The sequence below is a fragment of the Rhincodon typus genome, chromosome 19, assembly GCF_021869965.1.
Source record: "Rhincodon typus isolate 14 chromosome 19, sRhiTyp1.1, whole genome shotgun sequence".
Taxonomy (NCBI): Eukaryota; Metazoa; Chordata; class Chondrichthyes; order Orectolobiformes; family Rhincodontidae; genus Rhincodon; species Rhincodon typus.
The window spans coordinates 16,559,474-16,582,599 of NC_063350.1; the positions used below are offsets into that span (position 1 = coordinate 16,559,474).

At 42.5% G+C, this 23,126-nt stretch overlaps 1 protein-coding gene across 1 annotated transcript in view; it reads right to left on the reverse strand.

The window, feature by feature from the left end:
- The window catches only part of lama5 (laminin, alpha 5), a 203,816-nt gene that overhangs the window by 48,947 nt on the left and 131,743 nt on the right, over window positions 1-23,126 (reverse strand). Inside the window, exons 33-44 of the mRNA XM_048608550.1 lie at window positions 22,733-22,944; window positions 18,584-18,788; window positions 16,561-16,705; window positions 14,539-14,679; window positions 12,519-12,671; window positions 9,897-10,001; window positions 9,638-9,721; window positions 8,566-8,796; window positions 6,934-7,047; window positions 4,946-5,073; window positions 4,719-4,799; window positions 1,705-1,919 (exon numbers count right to left, since the gene is read on the reverse strand). Coding sequence (XP_048464507.1) covers window positions 1,705-1,919; window positions 4,719-4,799; window positions 4,946-5,073; window positions 6,934-7,047; window positions 8,566-8,796; window positions 9,638-9,721; window positions 9,897-10,001; window positions 12,519-12,671; window positions 14,539-14,679; window positions 16,561-16,705; window positions 18,584-18,788; window positions 22,733-22,944 — 1,814 coding nt within the window. The remainder of the gene's footprint in view (window positions 1-1,704; window positions 1,920-4,718; window positions 4,800-4,945; window positions 5,074-6,933; window positions 7,048-8,565; window positions 8,797-9,637; window positions 9,722-9,896; window positions 10,002-12,518; window positions 12,672-14,538; window positions 14,680-16,560; window positions 16,706-18,583; window positions 18,789-22,732; window positions 22,945-23,126) is intronic.

Below are 23,126 nucleotides of genomic sequence, written 5' to 3' on the forward strand. Positions count from 1 at the left end.
TTATTTAAAACTGGTCCAGTCCTTCAACAGATGATATATTGAAAGAAAGACTGCAGTCATGAAGGGAAATGGAGTAAGAAGCAAGAGTTTATCCAACTTTCTCACAGTCCTTGAAACGGATACCATTTGTCATTCTGCAGTTTGATACAGACACATGGCAGGACCCCAGGAAGCATTAACACAACCTCCGCATTAACTGTGCTGATATTTTTGGAGAACTGGTGTAGATTTTAAGTATATTTTTTTGGATCCACATTGAATGGACAAAGGAAAAAGTACAAAAACAGAAGTTGCTGGAAAAGCTGTGAAGTAAAATCAGAGTTAACGTTTTGGGTCGAATGACCCTTCCTCAGAACTCACCAGACCTGATACGTTAATTCTGACCTTTTCTTCACAGATGCTGCCAGACCTACTGAGCTTTTCCAGCAAGTTCTGTTTTTGTTCCCGATTTACAGCATCTGTAGTTCTTTCGGTCTTTATAAAGTAAAAAGTACCGAAGATTGAAAATATTTAAAAGTTGAACATAAAAATAAAGATGTTTCCACTCAACAGGAATCTTCCAAAATTACTTCTACAGACTTGTCTTGTATTATATCACTATATTACGGTGTGAAACATGATCACATTTTCAAAATGACTCTGCTTAGACGATAGATCATTTTCTTAATTGGGTCAGGTCTGAAAAGCTGGAACTAGGCAAGTCAGAAAAGCTAGGCCAAGTAGCACATAGTGTTGTCAAGAGGCAGGTCCATGGCTAGCAGCTCAAGAAGTGAGCTACATGCAGCATGTGCTAGTTTGTGCATCCTTGGCTTGGGTCAGGAGCTTCTAGGAATACAGGATTAAAGCCCTGTTTAAGGTTTTACTGTTTTCACTGGCAACATGCTCTAAGTCCAATGTACTGAACAGATGTAAAAATCCAAGTAGTTCTGGCACAGTCTTCATTTCGGCATGTGTAACACAGACTGACATACAAATACAGAGACACACAGAATTGTGTTGCATCTGGTCATGATTTTTCAAAGCTTTCAGTAACACTTGGCATCATGAGCCAAAATGTCAGTTTATTTAATTTATTTACGATGTTCAGGTTTGCAGCCTTTTGGCTGCACTCGCTCAAGGTGAATGTTTCATTAGATATAGGTTAGAGCAGCATTTCTGCCCAGAACCCTTAACCCAATTAATTTCTCCAGCCAGTAGCTCACACTGAAGCATGGTTGCCCACCTCAATCTCTTCCACGCAGGCTGAGGTTACCTCGAGAATGGACATTTTGGCTCTGTAGAAAATGATTGGTCTGATGCAAATCAAAAACAATTAATCTTTCATAACTGGACACGATTTGCAATTCAATGAACTTAACATAGTTTCCTTTCCTATAATAACAATGGAAAGTGCTGGAGAAACTGAGCAAGTCTGGCAGCATCTGTGGAGAGAGAAACAGTTAACAATGACAGCCCAGTATAACACTGCTGCTTGGGTTCTGAGAAATCATATAGAACTCAAAACGTAACTCTGGTGTTTCTCTCTGGCAGCATTTGTGCAGACCTGCTAATTTTCTCCAGTAATTTCTATTTCTATTTCAGATTTCCAGCAGAATTATCCACAGAATTTTACTTTTATTTTCCTTTCCTGTGGAATTTTTTTTTAAAAAGAAATCATTATCTGATCAGATTTCATATGCAAGTAAATTGGTAAATATAACATACGAGCACAGTCCTTGGCTACCACTGCATCGCCATAGAAACCTGGTGCGCAGAGTTCACAATGAGGCCCAGCAGTGTTATGCATGCAGCCCAGGCAAATACCAGTCAGCGAATCACAATTACTGAAAAGCATATTAGAATCTGTATTGCCGTTACAGTTGCATGGTTGACATTCACTGCCCAATACCATTGGATTTCCAAAGTAACCTGGGGCACACCTACAAAGGAAAGGAGAAAGCCATTAATAGGGCTAGTCAGCAAGAAATAAAACAATACAAACATACTGCCCAAGTTTTACTGATACAAGATTAAAATACTCGAGAATTTGGATACTGGAATGATAGAAATTTACAGCATGGAAACAGGCCGTTTGGTTCACTGTGTCCATGCTGATCATCAAGCACCTATCTAGTCTAGACCCACTGTCCAGCACTTAGCCAATAGCTTTCCACGTTATAGCACTTCAAGTGAGCATCTAAATACCACTTAAATGTTGTGATGGTTCCTACCTCCACTATTCTTTCAGGCACGGAGTTTCAGATACCCACCCACACCGAGTGGAAAAAAAAATTCTTCCTTAAATGCCTTCTAAACCTCCTGGCCTTTACCTTAAATCTATGTCCCCTTACCCTTTTACTAAGTGGACAGGTTTCTTCCTACCTACCATAAGATCATAACAGAGGAGCAGAATTAGGCCATTCAGCCCATGGAGTCTGCTCCCCCATTCAATTATGGCTGACATGTTTCTCAACCGAATTCTCCTGCCTACTCCCTGTAATCTTTGATCCCTTTATTAATCAAGAACCTATCTTTGTCTTAAATGTGCTCGATGACTTGGCCTCCACAGCCACAAGCTCCACGTATTCACCACCCCCTGGTTAAAAAAAGGTCCTCCTCACTTCAATTATAGAGTCATAGTGTCAGAGCACCCTTCGGTCCAACCAGTCCATGCTGAACATGTTCCCAAACAAAACCAGTCCCACTTGTATGCATTTGGCCCATATCCCTCTAAACCTTTCCCATTCACATATCTGTCCAAATATCTTTTAAATTGTAACTGTACCTGCACCCAACACTTCCACTGGCAGGTGTTTTCACACGTGCACCACCCTCTGTGTGAAAATGTTGCCCCTTGGGGCCCTTTTAAATCTTTCTCCTCTCACCTTAAAATAATGCCCTCTAGTTTTGAGCTCCCCTACTCTAGGTAAACGGCCTTGGTTATTCACCTTATCTATGCGCCTCATGATTTTATATACCTCTATAAGGTCACTCCTTAACATCCTGTGCTGAAAAAACTCCCAGAATATCCAGCCTCGCCTTATAACTCAAACCCTCAGTTCCAGTAACATCCTTGTAAATCTTTTCTGCACCCTCTCCAATTTAATAATATCCTTCCTAAAACAGGGCAACCAGAACTGTACACAGTACTCCAAAAGTGGTCTCACCAATATTATGTACAATCGCAACATGACATCCCAATTCCAATTCTCAAATATCTGAGCAATGAAGTCAAGCGTGCCAAATGCCTTTGTAACCATCTTGTCTATCTGTGATACAACTTTCAATGAGCTATGTACCTGAACTCCTTGTTCTCTCTGTTTGACAACACTACCCAGGGCCCAACCGTTAACTCTAAGTCCTGCCCTTGTTCGTCTTACCAAAACGCAACACCTCACATTTATCTAGATTAAACTCCATCCGCCACTCCTCAGTCCATTGTCCCAACTGATCAAGATCTCTTTGTAATCTTAGATAACCTTCTTCACTGTCCACTATACCACCAACTTTGTGTCATCTGCAAACTTACTAACCATGCTTCCTAAATTCTCACCCAAATCATTTATATAAATGACAAACATCAATGGACTCAATGCCAATCCCTGCAGAACACTGCTGGTCACATGCCTCCAGTCTACAAGGTCATCCCTTCACTCTGAGGCTGTGCTCGTGGGACCTAGTCTCTCCTACTGACCCTTCTACCTTTTCTATACCACTTAATTTTGTGGAAGTCAGTTAGGTCCCCTCGCCCCCTCTTGGTCTTCTCTGCTCCAAGGATAACAAGCCCAGCTTGTCTCTTCTCTCTTCTCTCTCCATAGTTGAAATGCTCTAGCCCAGATGACATTCTGATGAATTTCCTCTGCAGTGCAATCACATCCTTCTTACAGTGTGACGGCCAGAACAGCACCCAGTATGCCATCTGTTGATTCTGCTGTGGGATGCAATACATGCACCTTTTATACATCCGAGGCTGACTTGAGCACTACTATCCACAGTTCTCCGGGAGAAAGAACTCTTACGGTTTCACCACTGTTCAAGTGAAGGAATTTATCTTTATTTCAGCCCTAAAAGACTGGCCTCTTATCCTGAGATTATGCCACCCATTTCTAAACTCTGCAGTGAAGCTGTGAAGTTCTAGGAACTTTATTGTTCAGCAAAATCGTTTCAGTTTCTGGAGTTTAGAAAAATAAGCCCATTCCAACTGATCCCTCTTCACAGTTCAGCCTTTCACCTCAGGTATTAATCTAGTGAACCTTCGCTGCACTGGACATGTGCTGTTTGTCAGGTAAATGAACAACGTTGCACACAACACTCCAGTTGTGGCCTCACAAAAGCCCGGAAAAAAAAAAAAAAAAAAAAAAAAAAAAAAAAAAAAAAAAAAAAAAATCGCAGCCAAAAATGACACTGAATATCTACTTTTATTACTCATTACCCTCTTGCTTAACCTCCCAACACATAGTTCTGCTGTTCCACAGTTTACAATTATTGACTAAGTTGATACCCTGTACTTTGCTCTGAGTTAATCTCAAAAGGAAAACAGCCTGCAAATTTTCTCCTACTAAGTAGGAAGATCCAACTACTACAAACATAAATGATAAACATCAGATTTAAATAAATTGTTTTTAAATTATTGGTCAAATGATCAAATAGACTCCATAAAGCCTCCACCTCTATTATTGATAAATAATGCAGCTTAATAATACACTGTGCGCTGCCCTCAATCACACATAAATACTGACCTTTCACATTTTAAACCAGCATAGCCTGGCTTACAGAGGCACTGTGTACGATCTCCATGATTGATACAATCCTTCGCAAAGCTAAAACAGATGTTCGAGAAAAGAACAGAAAAGAAACATTATTTAAATAAATCCTTAATAGAACTCCAAGAAAAATGTTGTGTTTTCTGTTTAAGCACCCTTCCCTCCACATCCCAGCTGACACCTGATGAAATGGAAATACATACTTGTTAGAAGAAACAGTGAGGGGACAGGGACACTGAACACAAAGCGATGCTGCTCCAACTGTCGCATTTTCAACTAAGCCAGTCTTACAGCGCTCACAGTTCTCTCCTTCAGTGTTATGCTGGCAGTTCTAGGAAGAAAAAAGTTTTGTATTTAGAAACATTGCCAGTTAACGTGCTCTCAAAATGTCCTTTGGAAAACAAAAGACAAAAGAAATCAGGTTCTCTGAATGCATACAGGTGCACAGGAGCTTCACCTATGGTAGTACAGCAGAGTCGAAAAGCACCCTTTAAGATCTAACGAGCAATGATTGATGATCACAATCATGATCCACAGAGACAAGATCTGCTCTGCAAAGGATAACCAGAACCTGTGATCTCCCTACACTAAGTGATTCTGTTGAATGGACACAGAAGAATAAGTCACAAGCTTAGCATCCTATCTCCCAATTTATGCCTCGTCGCCTTCATTCAATGCTTAATGGAACATCGATAACACCACACTGTGGAGCTTAGAAATCTTAAGACAATAAAAGCATGCAGATGGCTCAATCATCAAAAGCAAACAATTCTGTCTAACATTGAAATTTCAATGCATTTGATCCATTATTATAGCGTTCTATTATTTATAATCTATTTTTGTCGCAAGTATTGACCTAATGGGTACATTATTACTGCACAACACACTAACGTAAATAAATTTGGCAGTTTTAAAATGTTGTCTTGCTACATCATTAATTTGATCTCAAATCATAAATCTTTCTGTTTTGGGGCACATCTTGTGATATGAATATGTCTCTTTTTGTAATAATTTTTTCTTCGCTTTACAACTTTCCAAAGTCAATGTTGAGTTCAACAATTTTAGATTATAAACATTTTCCCTATTATCAGGTGAATGTAATAGTTTTGTTGTTGCCATTTACACCTCCTCTAGACCTATCTTTTGTTTCTTCATTTGTCCCATTACCACCAGTTTTTGCCTTGTGTCATCATTTCTTTCACCATTCCATCACTTCTCATCTTCACTTATCAAGCATATTCTTTTATGTTTCTTCTACATCTCGCTATCTAAAGAATTGATATACCGTCATCATTTCCCATTTCAGATGAGAAATCAAAGCGAAACATCAGCAGAACCTCCCTGTGGACTCTGAGACCCTGACATCGAGACCAAGCAGAGTTCCCGAACCAGCATTCATCATGAACCAGGTGGTTGGAGCTGTTTCCCCAGATGTGGCCTTTTAGTTGGCCATCTCTGGGAAAATCGCTTCATCTTCCTTCCATCTGCCTCATATTTGGCTACCTTCACACTTGCTGTGCAATTAAAGACAGCCTCCCAAGTCTGATAGGCTGACAGGAAGCCATCCAGCATTTGTAAGATTGACAGTCCCACCACCAGGGGTCAGTGCTGCTGGAGTACGTGGGGAGCTTTGAGGGTATCTCCATTCACATGGGGGATATGACAGGCCAGAATAGTTAGGGCTGTTAGACAAGAGGAAAAACCCTCTGCAGTAATGGGATTTCCATGGTTGCAACCTTTCATTAGCATGGCTTGTTCCCCACTGAATGGAGTGTACAGCACCAGTGGAGCCCCTGAAAACTGCCACAGAAAGACCACCTATATTCTGATGGTGATTTCCACATGACTGACAGCCTTATAAATTGCCCATATTTGTGGCTTTAAACATGCCAACTCTCTGCCCGTCTCTGTGGCAAGTGTATCCAATTCATTTTCAGGCACCATTAGCACTGTAATGAGGACCAGTCCAATGTGACCCCTAACCCTCTATCTTCCCACCTTCCCAGCCCCAAACTGCACCCCCCTGCTCACAATTCATCCCATCAATTCTGTTCCACTTTCTACAAATGGTTTCTGATCTGCTAAGTATTTTGTCTTTTTGGTTATTTTCTTTTACAAGGCCCGCGCATGGATTAGTATTATTATTTTGTCGATTTGCAAAATGAACAGGATAGTTATTTACAACACTTACAACACAAATTCCTGATCCATCGAGGCACTGGTCTGAGTGGCCATTGCAGTTACAAGGCACACATTTACCCAGGAAAAGACCCTTTGTATCTCGATAATAGCCTGGAGAACAGTCCTATTGGATTATTTTTAAAAATAAAGGGGAAAAAGTATGTTTTGAAAACATTAGTGGTAATTCTGGGTAAAATACAAACGATAACCACACAGCTGAACCGCAATGATAAATCACCTACTTTATATATTCAAGTCTCAATGCCAGTCTCACCCCTACACACCCATTAAATCATTCACTCTCTTAAGCCCTCATGAGAAACACATTATAACGAATGGGATGAAATGTTCCTCAGCCACATTTCCTGGTTGATGAATAGTCAATGTGGGTGCAGGCATCAGGGTCAACATGGAGTCGAGGCTGGTAAATGAAGTGGAGGTAAAGACCAGCTTATGTTCTGACTGAATAATGTAGTAGGGTCAAAGGGTAGGATGGTCTACTCTTATTTACACAGTGCAACTTGAATTCAGTTCAAAGTTCAATGGAGGCGAGCTCGATTGGCCAAAATCCATCAGGCATGGTAAATGGAAATATTGCCCCAGTTTGGTGGCCTAGCACAGAAAGCTTGACTTTGCATTTGACATTTGCTCTCCCTGAATTACACAATGCTGACACATTGGGTTTAATTTTTCAATTTGTTCACTTGGTGGGGAGTCTCATGTAGATGAGATTAAATGGACCTGCCAGGACAATGTGTCCAGTAATACTGAGTAGATATCATTTTAAGATGAAAGGCAGGTGGTTTAGAGGGGAGGGTTGGCACGGTAGCTCAGTGGTTAGCACTGGTACCTCAGTTCAATTCCAGCCTTGTGTAACTGTCTGTGTGGCGTTTGCACATTCTCCCCATGTCTGCGTGGGTTTCCAACCACAGTCCAAAGATGTGCAGGTTAGGTGGATTGGCCATGCTACATTGCTCCATACTGTCCAGGGATGTGAAGCTAGGGTGGATTAGCATTGGGAAATGATAGGATAGGGTGGGGGCTGGCTCTGGGTGGGATGCTCTTTGGAGGGTTGGTGCAAACGCAATGGGTGAATGTCCCTTTTCTCCACAGTAGGGATTTGAAGGGATCTGAGGAAAAGCTTTTGCAATCAGAGGATGAATGGGGGTTTGAAATGCACTGTCTGGGAAGGTCGTTGAGCCAGGACACCTCACAATCTTTAAAAAGGTGCTTTGATGAGTACTGGAAATGCCATAACATTCAAGGCTTTGATCAAAGTGCTGCAGATTAGATTTTGTTGGTGCAGACTCGATGGGCAGAAGGGCCTCTTCTGTACTGTATGACTCTATGATAATCAATGACACATTTGCAAGAAAACATTTTGCAATGCATAGGATATATCTCTCTCTTTTAATCTTGTTCTATTATTGACTACCAACAGCTCATGATCCTCAAGATGAAGTATTGGATTTAAACAAAAATCAATTCCAGATTTGAAAAGTTCCACTACACTGTCTAAGTCGACAACTGATAAATGCAACTTTTAAACAAAGAAATGATTGATGCATGTTAATGATCAATGCAGCCAAGTCGCAAAGAATCAACACTTTATTAAATTGACCAAGATATGAATGTGGCCTACCTGACAGGAATCCCCCATATAATTAGCTGGACAGTGACAGATTTCCACATTGCTGGCCACACTCCCTTCTCCAGCGTCAGAAGCTTGCTCAAGTATCACATTCCTCAGTGCAACAAGCTTGGCCAATTGGGAGTGAAGGGCTCGAATCTGAAGACCATCCAGGTTCGCCAACACCATCATCATTTCTTCTCTGGACACAGGATTGTGTGTTTGCGCATGCCTGAAATTACTCTGCACAAAACAAGGAGAACGTACATGTTAGCAGCTGTGCCTGTACCAGAATGACCATAAACAGAATCCAGTCACTGAAGTGAAAGGTGCTGCTGTTTTAATGTCATTGCTTTTTTCAGTATCTAATCAATCCTTGATTAATGAGTAAATTCTTACTTCTATAAAATACTAGGGTGGGGGAGTTCAAAACTAGGGGCATATTTTTAAGGTGAGAGGAGAAATATTTAAAAAGGACATGAGGGGCACTTTCATACACAGAGAGTGGTCGAGTGGTTCGTGTGTGGAGTGAGCCACCAAAGAAAGTGGTGGATGCAGGTACAGTTAAAACTTTTAAAAGACATTTGGATAAGTTCATGAGTAAGAAATGTTTGGAAGAATATGGGTCAAGCGAAGGCAGGTGGAACTAGTTTGGTTTGGGAACATGGTCGGTGTGGGCTGATTGGACCGAAGGGTCTGTTTCTGTGCTTTATGACTATATGATAAACAAAATCATCAAAACGCTCATTGAAGCCACACAAATTCACACTGCTAGGATCAAGATTCCTGTGTGAAACAGAACAAGGTTTCCTTTTTCCAGTAATCTGTATTTTGGTGTCAAGGAACACAATTTCATCTCTGGATTTAGGCTTCACTGTATAAAGCAAACCAATTATAATATATAGTGTGGTCTTTTTAACTCCCAAAAGTTAAAGAGACATAAATTGCTCAAATCTTGAACAAATATAATGACTGGCATACTTGTACACAACAGTATTTTATAATGAACAATTGTATTAAAGTTAGAAAATAATAACTGTGTTATAAATATAAAAAGCAAATAACAAAATGCTTTATCTCCAACCTCCACCAGTTGAAGCCAACTTTCGTGCAGTTCTCCAGGTGCTGGGTAATCCTTTGCCACATACATAATGGTCATTTGGTTGCCCTAGGAGTAATGATCAAATATTGAAACACTCCAGACAGAACAAAATTACTTGCGTATGTCACAATTCTTTATAAGAGACACTTAAAAATCATCAGATCTGACAGCCTACCAAGTCCAGTACTACTTGTGAGCAGACCCGGACTGTGTCATTTGTTCAGATTTTACAAAAACTTACCTTCAAAATCACATCAGGGCGGGATTCAACTGGTAAAGAGATGATGTCACCGCGTTGCACTTCAGACCGAAGCTGATACATCAAGTACCCTCCGTATGACGAAATCTTGGAAGGGGAAAGTTTGTGTTATATTTTTAGCTGGCAAATTAAAAACTGAACACTGAAAAACAGGTTTGCAAACACAATGTCAAAGACATTGAATTGATGTAAGAAAATGGGCACCGAACAATGCAAAACAACATGCAGCGCATTCCCTCTCATTCTGCCCTCGGAGAGTATTCCTGGCCAAATGGTTAGGGCACTGTTGATAAATGGTCTAGAATGCATCTCAGAAACTAGCACTGGATCCATTTCTAATGCAGAGTCTCACAAGCATTTCAGATCCCTTTCCATTCAATTGGACTGACTACAGTGATTGCACTCAGCTTGTTACAGCCAGTTTTCCCCCAGCCAATAAGCTGTTATCCTTCAGCAGGCAACTGGAGACTGCCAAAAAGAACTAACAATTTAGCTGAGAATCTTGAAGAGCACTGCACTCCCCTAGGCTCCGTACTGAAAGGAAGGTCACTGTTAACCAACGCTTTGCCTGATCTCCTCCACCTCTGTCTATCGCCTTGACACTCCATCACCAAAAGATCTCCAGAATCGAAGTGCCAGTGTCTTCTTCAGGACCACAGCATGAATCCACTAGGCAGGACGGGCACGGCAAGCAAGGCAGACATGTCCTGATGGCATTAAAGGACCAATCTTGAATGATTCTCTTGCACATCAGATTTAAGGGACCAGTCATTGCTTTCATGGAACCAATTTCAGATCAATGACATGGTATGACTTTAACAGAAGTTAACACCAGTGACAACTTTTTGACAGACTGCTATCCATTTCTTGGCAGCAAAAGATTTTCAGAAATTTACAAGGGCTTTAACACACAGTTAGCAAAAGCACCAGTTTCTCTTCTGGACTCCTTCTCTGGCCCCATGCCCACCCCTTAACTGATGAGAATCCAGCATTGCCTTTGTAAAAAATAAACTTACCACTGAATGGACAAAAGTACCCAATTAAGTAGTTTCAACATTGCCCGAGAACATGTTTCTTTTCATAGCCCAGTAGCAAATCCAATTACAAACACAGCCCACTGGGGGCAGTGTTATGATAACAAAAGGGAAAATGAAGGGGCTGGGGCAACAAGGGAAGTGCCTAAATGGAAACAGTGTTGGTCGGGAGATAATGAACTCTACCCCTGTCGTGCCACTTCTCTCTAAAAGCTTTGAGGGTGCTGGCAGACAGTGCATCATGGACAAAGGATACGCGGGCATAGGTATAACCTCGGAAGAGAGGTAGGCAGTTGGGAATCATGGCCCACTGCCTTGACCTGTTCATGTCTGCATTAGCCAGTCCAGGAGTAGGTTCTGAGGAGTTCCTCCAATCCAACAGGGGCAGTATAAAAATCGCAATAATCACAAGGTGGGCACGCAAGTGAGGGAGATAAATCAAAATGGTGTTGAATGGAATGTACTCTAGACTATACAAAGCTCACCTCTCTGAGAGCCAAGCTTTTAAGAATAAAATTCTCCAAGGTTCCTTTGCCAGCATCTTTCCAACAAGTGACTATTACTATCTAGAAGAATGAGGGCCTGGGAACACTGCCACCAGCAAACTCCCCTCCAAGCCACTTATCATTCTGACTCAGAGTTGCTAGGTCAAAATCCTTGAACTCTCTGCCTAATGGCATCATGGGTCTGCCTGCTGCATATGGATTGCAGCAGTTCAGGGAGGCAGCTCACCACCTCCTTCTGCAGGACAACTAGGGATAGGCAATAAATGCTAATGTAGCCAGCAATGCCCACATCCCCAATGACATAACTTCTTTAATAGTACAGGCAGCTTGGCCTTCTCCTCCATCTAACTTTTACATATTTTCTAATTTAGCTGTTTTGACATGTTATTACACAATGCTGGAGGAGGTGGGGCTTGAATCTGGGCCTCCTGGCCCTAAGGTAGGGACCTCTGCACCAGAAGATTTTGAGAGTGAATTTCTTCTTCTAATTTAACCTATTTTTCTAATTAACGTGTTCAGAGATGTTATTACATACCTCTGGACCAGGTGGGAACTTGAATCCAGGCCCCCTAGTCCAGGGTAGAGACACTACCACTGTGCCACAAGAGGCACTATGATCCACTATGCATGGATACAATAAGCAATTTCGGTTTTTGTTTCTGATTTCCAGCATCCACAGTGCTTTGGTTTTTATTTGTTTAATGTTCTGGGGATGGTTTGAATCCCGGTGAAATTTACCTGCAATTGATTACGTGAAAATGACTTAAATGCAATTAATTATATTGCAAGTCTGAGTAATGTCATAAAAAAACCCTTCTGGTTCACTAATGCCCTTTAGGGAAGGAAATGTACTATCCTGAATCCACATCCACAGCAAATACAATTGATTTTTAACCGACCTCTGAAATTACTCAATGAATCACTCCATTGGGGGAAGATTTAATATGGGAAAACAATGCTGCCAGTGGCACAACCATCTCACAAAAGAATACAGATGGCGAACGGTATCTGTGATCTGTAAAAGAGGGCAGTAAGCTTATGGAAGTGAATCTGTCTTATTGTACCTGGTCTCCAAGGTAAGGAGGTGGTGCCTGCCAGTATAGCTCCTGGGAGATATCGGCCACATCAGCTGCAACCTCTCTGTCCTCAGGATTGGGAGTTACCAGCAGCTCTTGACGATCACTACTCATCAACTTCCAGCCAATCGTATGTTCCAACTGGAATTGAAAATGACGCAGGATGATCAAACCGAAAACTTTTAAAATCGATTGTTCAGGAACATGCATGCATTCTGCAGTCGGAATGTTTCCTTTCAGTGGAATCCCTACAGTGTGGAAACAGGCCCTTTGGCCCAACAAGTCCACGCTGACCCTCAGAGCACCTCACCCTGACTCATTCCCCTATAACCCACCTAATCTACACATCCCTGAACACTATGGGCAATTTAGCACGGCCAATCCACCTAGCCTGCACATCTTTGGACTGTGGGAGGAAACCAGAGCACCTGGAGAAAACCCATGAAGACACGGGGAGAATGTGCAAACTCCACACAGACAGTTGCCCGAGAGTGGAATTGAACCCAGGTCCCTGATGCTGTGAGGCAGCAGTGCTAACCACTGAGCCACCGTGCCACCCCAAAGATATGCAGGTTAGGTGGATTGGGCCATGCTAAATTTCCTATTGTGTCAAAAAGGATGTGTAGGCTTGGTGGAATTGCCATGGGAAATGCAGCATTACAGGGATAGGATAACCGGGTACATCTGGGTGGGATGCTCTTCAAAGCATTAGTGTGGACTCAATGGGCTGAATAGTCTGCTTTTACGATTCTAAGATATTACTGTCAAGACAAACTGACTGATCAACTATTCTACTGTCACAAATCCATACAGAGATTAGATTCTAAGTTGGTGTGTGAATCTTCATTTCCATCTCGTCTAGACTCTCCTGCAATGACTGATAAATTTCACAACACTACAGCAAATTACATTCTTCTGTGATAGAGATAGCAACCAAAAGCAGCTTCAAGCAACAGCTCACTCAGTGAGAGAAGCAGCCAGGAGCCTGACAATACAGGTTTAAGGCAAAAGGCTCAGAAACTGCAGGAGCAAACCTGTTTTTTGAAAGAAAAGAGAGATCAGAGCAAATTCTGATTTCAAATGCAATGTACAAAAGGCTGGTGGAAGGAAATTAATTCGTAGTCTTTGAACGAAAAGAATTGAGAGGGCAATGGGGAGAAAGGGCAGGAGAGTGCGATTAATACATTGATTGTCAAAAGAGCTGGCATAGGCAAGATGTGCTGAAGGACCTCATTCTGTGGTGTAACATTTTATAAATTCCAAATAAAATCAGGTCACTCAGAGTCTGAAAGTATGGGACAAAGTGGGAAGAGCAGATGGTATATAGCCCTGTGTGGAAACTGGCCATTCGGCCCAACAAACCCACACCAACCATCCAAGGGGAATCCCAACCAGACCCATCCTCCTTCCCCCTTCCCTATCCCTGTAACCCTGCATTGTCCGTCGCTAATGCACCTAACCTACACATCCCTGGACACTATGGGCAATTTAGTATTGACAATCCACCTAGCTTGCACCTGTTTGCACCGTGGGAGGAAATCGGAGCACCCGGAGGAAAGCCACGCAGACACGGGGGGAATGTGCAAACTCCACACAGACAGTCACCTAAGGGTGGTATCGAACCCACGTCGCTGGAGCTGTGAGGCAACAGTGCTAACCACTGAGCCACTTGCTGCCCTAAAAACTGAGTATTTGTTGGTCATCATAGATATGCTGGGCCGAATGGTTTCTACGTTGTGTGACCCTATGGCCAACATAGCAATCCACACAAGACGGGTTTCTCAGGCTGTGCTCTTTCATGGGTGTTAAATCAGAAAATCTGTCCGTATCATCTCATAACCAAGGAGTATGATTTATACTTTATTTGCTTCATTTTCCAGTTTCCTTCAACAGAGCTCGCCTGAGAGTCCGACCACACCTATAAAAGCAGGAACTCGGTTGAATGATACTGTCAACAATGGGGCTTCCTGAGGAAAACGTGACATTGTGGGATCAACGCACGACTCACCGCAGTTCTTCTCTTATTGGAGATCTGGCACCGATCGGTAGCTCCGAAGCAGAAGCAGCTGGTACAACCCTTGGGATTGGCTGGATCCAAGTAGAATGTTCCCAGGCGGCAGGTGTCACACTGTGGACCTTCCACATTTTCCTGAACAGAGGAAAGAGTGCACATCTTGTCATGACTTTTCATTAGAGTGACCTGTAACATTAACAAGGTCAGGGCAGTCCCCTGGACACACAGGAGGATCAGAGAGGAATTGCCCAGGTTTACTCCCAACAATGGGCCTGCGCTTCAAATTGGGTTTCTCACCTTTCTGAGATGATTACAGGTAGAATTTTTCCAATGCCCATTTAAGCATAGTGGGGGAGCTATTAGGTGCCAACTAACACATTATCCCACCCCAGGGAAAACCTATCCAATTGCCCACCAGTTTATTAAGAGCTGACAGACAGGTGTGGGCAAGCCTCTCAGCAAATCACAAGCCCCGACACTGGTGACCCGGCTCATCACAAGCTGCCGGCCAATTAGAAGCAGAGCTTCAGAGAAGTGCTTGTTATCCACTTCGTGGGGGTCATGAGGAGAATGTAACGGGCCCACAGTTGGGGGGTGGGGAGGGGGTTGAAGGTAATGCCAGGGAATGGTTTTCAGAGGCCAACCTGTTGATTCCCATTCTCCCCCATTGAACGACCCTCAAATTGGGGCATTTGAAGATACACCCTCTCCCAACCTGACAAGCAGGTTGCCATTTTTCCCAGTCAGGAAACTCCCTTTCGAAGAAGATAGGTGATGGGGCCAGGTGACATGTTAGGCCATTAATTAACTACTTAGGGACCTGAACCGAAGGGGGATCAAAAAGGTCACCCTTTGACTTTTTTGCTGACAGCATAACTGGTTGGGTGACAAGGTGGGGGTGAGTATTTCCCCTGGGCCAACTCAGCAAGTTATTTCCCCCTCTCTCACCTCTCCATCTCCCACCAACACCAGCGATGGGAAAACTGCACCCTATGGCGCTTTGAGTGTGGCCGAGAGTGTACATTTTCTGAGAAAACATTGTTATTTTGTGGCGCACCCTCTACACACCAGGACCAGTGGATCTTTTTCTTGTCTGATGTTGTTGCAGGATTCCGTATTCATAATGAAGTTAACACTCTACCATTCATTTTATGTGCCTGATCAAAACTGTAACAACCACACAAATTAGACAATGTAATGAATTTAAAACCAAATTCAAGGCCAAACATCACAGCGGCATCCTTAGTTATAGTTATATGTATCCCCTCCCTGCATGACCATACTATATTTTGGATAAATACTGAGCAGCAATTGCACATTAGTGGCTCACCGCTGCATATTGAAGTTAAATTAGTCAATGGATGTACCTCCACTGATGGTTTGGATTCCTCAAAGTGCTATGTCTTCCTCCAGTGAGACCTAACCATTAGTTCTATCTGAATATACAATAGTGAATACCCAATAATTCCTGTACACAGATTGTGAGAGGGGTAGTCAGGACACAGAGGCCAGCAAACCAGAGTGGGGGATAACAGTTTTCCATCCAGATGGATGTGCAATGATCCTGGTGTCTAAATTTTACATTTCTCTTACCCACTGAGATTCTGCTCTTGGAATGCTCACGTTGTGGAAATATTTCCATGCACCTTTAGTTTTGCAGTTTTCAGAAGATTTATAGAAAACCCTAATTCTGGAATTGGCTCCAGCCACGATAAATCCTGTATATAATCGGTACCTACACAATATATGTGAAAAGCCTAACAGGCAGATATTCTTTTAGTTTTGATGCCGTTCCATTCAATCTCAGAAAATATACTGTTCGTTCATTAACATTTTTGGTATCTGTTAGGGCTGCGCACGACAGAGTGGCACAATATGAGACCTAATAGTGTCTAAGAGGCAAGTTTAAAGTAAACACACCGCAACTAGAATTCTTAAATAGTCACTTTGCATTTCAATTTATCTGTCGTAAAGTCATTTACTTACTTTGAGTAGCTGCGTTTTGATAGCACTGACCTTGCAATGACATTGCCCAGTGACAGAGTCACAGATGCTGGCTTGGGTTCCAGCCTCATTACAATTACATGGCATGCAGTCAGGGTAGTGGTAGTATCCAGGAGCACAGCGATCACACCGACGTCCAGTTATATTAGGCTTGCACCTAAGCAAAAAATCAGTTAGGAATTAACAAGGACCCATAAGATTTGGCTCATCTCAATGTTCTCAGCCACAACTCAGAAGTTACAGCTGCAAAAAATAAAGTAAATCCCGAATTGAATTGAATTAGCTTTATTGTGGCATGTACTCAAATGAGTACAGTGAAAAGTTTACAAGTTGCCGCTTACAGTACCATCTTAGGTACAAGGCACCTCGGTACTGATTCTTCAGTACAGGTTGTTAGGGGGAAAAAAGAAATAAAGAGTCCACCATTACAGGTCATAGTAATAAATTAGAAACTGGAGAAATAAAATGTTCAGAACGATAGTCCTTCCGATCCAGTCCACATTGGCACCTAGTTTCCAGTCCATGCCTCCAAATCTTGCACAGAGCTCTATTCAAAGGGAGCCAGAGTTGGAGATTTGGTGCCATAGTATTGGCACCCTAGTTGGGGGTGGGATGCTGAGGGACGCTGGTCAATTGAAATGAATTGAAGAAAAATTGGGTGGGCTTTGTTAAGGTACGCAATCCTCATGCCCACTTGGCAATGCTTTGTGCCCAAGTAACAACTATAAATCTCCCCCCAACAGTGGGAGCCTGACTGAAATTGTGTGTTTCAACACTCACAGAGCTTAGGTGCATTTTCAGTACTTTTTGCATTTTCTCCTGTGTAGCTCATTTACAAAACGCTCACCACTTCACTGATTATCGCTACTCCATCAAGGACGATCTGAAGCAGTAAATGGAGTTCTGCAACTCTCTTGTTTTGACTTCACAAATTCCATGAACTGATGCTATCTCCCCAAAACCAGTGATAGAAAACCACACCAGAACATAAAAGTTCCCGAGCAAAACAGATACTGAATGCTTCACGTAGCTTGACACTAACAGTCAAGAACTACTTTCTCATAATCCTTTAATATTTATGTGAGGGAGGTGCCTACATCAAAGCGTTTGGCACGTGGGCTTCACACAGGTACTGGAAGCTTTAGGTGGGGTTTTCTAGTATAAACCTGTTTGATTCAGCAAGACCAATTGCTCGCTAAGACGTAGATAGTTAGTGACGAGAATTGGGTGGGTGAACAATGAGGCTGCTGGTGGCGAGGCCAGAAGCCCATTTTGTGCATTTCCTGCCATTTTCAGCCCCACGGACATCCAGTTGAAACCAGTAAAAAAAAAGACCCCTTAAAACTGAAATGGGTAACTTGTAAAGTCACAAATTATTAATATCACATTAATATTATCTTTGCCCATCATCTCTCCATTCCTAGGATTACAGGAGAGCAGAGTTTATATTTTCCCCTGTTATTTCCCTTTCAATTTGAGACTGAATTAAAAAGTAGGCACTGAGATAGCTTCTCTATCTACTCCAAATCATGTGAAGGTTATAGTAAAGCTTGCCCGAGATGCTCCTCCTTCTCGCATAGCTTGCTGCCAGAATTCACTATACCATGACTGTCCTGGCATTTGATAACATCTGATCAACAGAGTAGATTAATCAGGACTTAGACAAAACCACGGTGATAATGAACTCAGAGATAGTAGGAACTGTAGATGCTGGAGTCAGAGATAACACAGTGCGGAGCTGGAGGAACACAGCAGGCCAGGCAGTATCAGAGGAACAGGAAAGTTGGTGATTCGGGTTGGGACCCTACTTCAGAAAAGGCTCCCAACCTGAAACGTCAACATTCCTGTTCCGTTGATGCTGCCTGGCCTGCTGTGTTCCTCCAGCTCCACACTGTGTTACCTCATGGTGATAATGAAGTTGTCCTGGAATTTGGCATTAAACTGTTACATTCCTTCCGTTGTGAGGCAAGGTGGGATAGTGTCTCAAACATATCAGCAGGGATCCCTGTGGAGCATTCATAACCAGTCACCTTACCTGCACTGTCCACTCTCACTGTTGCATCCAGGCCTGGTCCTATCTCGAATTCCCGAGTGTGAGCAGTTGCATTCTTCACAGCCAACCAGTGGGTGGCAACCAAACGTCTGTGGCTCACAGACAATGCACTCGGGTTGAATGGTCCGTGGGGGGCAGATGCAGTGACCTGTGGCCTCTTCACACAAACGCTTGCCACAATTACACGCTGGAGAAGTAACAGGAAAAAGAATTGGGAGCCTTGAAGCTTTCAGAATTTCACATGCTTGCACCAAATCTCACATTCCATTTTTAAGAGTTCATTTTTTGCCTCTATCCCATTTTTAACCCACATGTCCTGATTGCTGACCTGTAGAGGAGGATGCTTATCTGTAGTCAAGCCACTAGAAACCGAAGAGGAAATCTATATCATGGACCAATCCTAATGGTAGGCTGAATGGCCTCATTCTATCTCGGACAAAGAATAATACAGCAGAGGAACAGGCCCTTTGGCCCTCCAAGCCTGCACTGACATATTTTTCCCTTCCATATAAAATGCTCTTACTTACAGAATCCATATTCCTCTATTCCCTTCCTCTTCACGTATTTGTCCAGGTGCTTCTTGAATGCTGCCATTGTGTCTGCTTCGAACACCTCCTCTGGCAGTACGTTCCAGGCACTCACCACTCTTTGTGTGAAAAACTTGTCTTGCACATCTCTTTCAAACATCTCCCCTCGCACCTTGAACCTGTGTCCCCCTCTAATTGACCCCTCCATCCTGGGAAAAAGCCTCATACATTCCACTCTATCCATTCCACTCTCAATCTTATAAACTTCTGTCAGGTCACCCCTCAACCTCTTGCGTTCCAGTGAAAGCAAACCCAGTCTAGCCAACATTTCTTCATAGCTAAAATTCCGCTATACCAGGCAACATCCTGGTAAAATTCTTCTGTACCCTCTGCAAAGCATCCACATCCTTCTGGTAGTGTGGTGACCACAACTATATGCAATGTTCCAAGTGGGGCCTAACTAAAGTACTATATAGCTGCAGCATAACTTATCTATCCTAATACTCAATGCCCTATCCAATGACGGCAAGCATGCCATGAGCTTTTTTACTACCTTATCTACCTGCGCTGCCACCTTCAGCGATCTGTGGACTTGCACACCCAGATCCCTTGGCATATCAATACTCCTAAGGGTTCCCTCATTCACTGTATAATTTTCACCTGTACTTGTCCTTCCAAAATGCATCGCCTCACATTTGTCTGGATTAAATTTTTCTGCACATGCCTCCAACTGATCTACATCCTGCTGTATCCTCTGACAATCCTCCTCATTATCCACAACTCCATCAATCTTTGTATCGCCTGCAAACTTATTAATTAGACCAGCCATGTTTTCTTCCAAATCATTTATGTAGATCACGAACAGCAGAAGTCCTAGCCCTGATCCTTGTAGAACACCACTAGTCACAGACCTCCATTCCGAAAAACATCCTTCCGCTTATACCCTCTGTCTCCTATGACTAAGCCAGTTCTGTATCCATCTTGCCAGCTCACCTTGATACCATGTGACCTCACCTTTTATACCAGTCTGCCGTGAGGGACCTTGTCAAAGGCTTTACTGAAGTCCACGTAGACAACATCAACTGCTTTTCCGTCAATCATCTTCGTCACTTCCTCAAAAAAACTTGATCAAGTTAGTGACACATGACCTCCCTGACGCAAAACCATGCTGTTTATCGCTAATAAGTCTATTTGCTTTTAAATGTGTATAGATCTTGTCCCTGAGAATCTTTTCCAATACTTTCTGTACCACTGACGTGAGGCTCACAGGCCTGTAATTTCCAGGATTATCCCGGTTACCCTTCTTAAACAATGGAACAAGATCAGCTATTCTCCAGTTCTCTGGGACCTCAACTGTGGCCAAATAGGATACAAGGATATCTGTCAATGCTCCGGCAATTTGTTCTCTTGCCTTCCTCAATATTCTAGGATAGATCCCATCAGGAGCTAGGGACTTATCTACCTTAATGCTTTTTAAGACACACAACACCTCTTCCTTTTTAATAGTAACTTGGCTTAGAAATTCAACACTCCCTTTCCTGAGATCATCCTCCACCAATTTCTTCTCTTTGGTGGATGCAGATGCAAAGACCTCACCTACCTCTTCTGGGTCCACACATACATTCCCGCCTTTGTCCTTGAGTGGGACAACCCTTTCCCTGGCTACCCTCTTGCTTTTTATGTACGTATAAAAAGCCTTGACAGCTCTTGACAGAGCTTTTCAATTCGTCCTACTTTGCGACTTCTTCCACATTATCCTACACACTTGTTTGCTTCTTGTATATGTCCAGTTTTCTTAATAGATTGAATTTACTTCCATCATTCTACCAGAGTGTGCCTTCCCCTTACCAGTTAAGCTCAAGGAGTTAAACATTTCATGCAAGGTGACACATGGAAATCCAGTAGAGCTATCTGTTTTCTCTGGGGATTTCATGCTGAAATTATATCAGAAGATCACGAAAAGGCCACAGATCTTCCTTACTGCAGTTGCTGCAGATCACAAATGCAATTTTAGCAAGTCTTGCTGCATTTGTACAGGGTCTTGGTGAAACCACACATTATGTACCATATCCAGCAGGGCTTATGTAACACTGGACACTGACAACCGGTAGCATTACAGGATGGGCATTTTGGGTCATGGGTTGCGACACAGCAATGGTGGTTGTGGAGCAAAGATTCAGATTTGGCACTCCTGGAATTGACTGCAAGGCCCCTCTAAAAGTATATAATCTCTTTTGCCTCTGTGCGTAACCTAATCTAATATGTCCTGAGGCATGATCGCAAACACCTACAGAGTTTCCGAAATGGCAAGTATCTTAGTGGTTTTTAATCCCTGCATCCCTAGTGCTTGAAGCCACACCCCACTCAGAAATCGACCCCAATGCCATTCCCAAATTTCTCTCTGGGGTCACACAAAATGTAAAGCTTTAAACTGGGGTCACAGTAGGAAAAAATTTTAGTGAGGCCCTGATGTACAAACTTTGCCTCCTTACCCAAGGATGGGTAGATTAGTCGTGAAGGGAGAGAAATGAACCATTCACCTGATAGATTCCTAGGAAATTGCCCTATGATAGGAGGTTGAGTAAACTGGATCAATATTCCCTGGAATGCAGAAAGGTTAAGGAAATCTAATTGAAAAATATAAAATTCTTAACAGGCTTGATGGCGTAAAAGATGGGAGAATGGTTCTCCCTAGCAGAGGAATCTACAATAGGTATCACCGTCTTAAAATAAATGGCTGGCCATTTGGGACTAAAATGGGGAGATATCTCCTCACTCAAAAAGAGTTGAGAATCTTTGGAATTGTTTCATATAAAAACAGAATACATTACAGAAAATCAGGAGGTCAGGCAGCCCATGGAGAGAGATATAGAGTCAATGTTTTGAGTTTAATAAAATCATCTTCAGAACAAGAGTAGACATATTGGATTGGAAATGTTAACTCTGCTTCTCTCCACAGATGCTGCCAAACCTGCTAAGTTTCTCCTGTACTTTTATGTTTTTATTTCAGATTGCTAACACCTGCAGTACTTTGCTTTTATTTGGAATTCTCTACCCCAAAAGAATCATTAATGCTCAGTCATCGAGTTGCTTGTTGTGTACTCAGGGAATTAAAGTGTACGGGGAAGGTGAACAGGAGCTAGAAAGTCAGCCATGATTGGATTGAACGGCAGAGTAGGATTGAAAATTTGAACAGCCTACCCCTGCTTCTACTTGTTATGTGCTTATAACCTTAGTCATTACAAGCATAAGGTGCTGGCTGTGTATTCCAAGAGGAGAACATACCAGCAGCGAAGGATAAGTGATTTGCTGCCTAATTGTATGAAGTCAGGCTAACTGATATGAGGAATACTATATCTCACAGTTCCTTCACACAGCCTGAGAAATAAGCATTAAAGTGCCCCATTTAGTGGAAAAGAGCTTCTTCAAAACATTTTTTTGGCTGTATATTCCTCATAGGATAATATACCTTTAGATTTAATAAGTTAAAGGTATACTGAAGTTGTCAAAGTATTCAAATCGTACAATCATTTCACAGTTCTTGGTCTGAACATCTTACACTCTGGTTTAACTTAATGTCTTTCTTTTAAAAGCTGGTCCTTACGTCTGCAGTTAGGGAATCCATAATAGCCAGTAGCACAACGGGAACAGTCACGGCCAATCACATTGGGTCGGCAATTGCACTGCCCTCCAAAGGGGTCACAGGATGAGCTGGTAGCACCCACTTCATGGCACATGCAAGGCAGAGCACCGTTATTGTAGAATGCGGCTAGGGACACTGCAGAGTCTTTGCAGAATTTTGAAGCTGTCCTGGGGCTGCAAGAGATTTGGACATTTTTCAATCAAGGCGAAAATAAACCTTCATCCATTCTGTGCCGAAGCTTCCCAGTTTGAACAACATAAAGTAAGTCAAACATCAGCTTTCCCCTCTGCATCAAAGACCAAATTCAAAGTTCATCCTGGCCGTATAAGCTGCACAGGTTCATATATTCACAAAC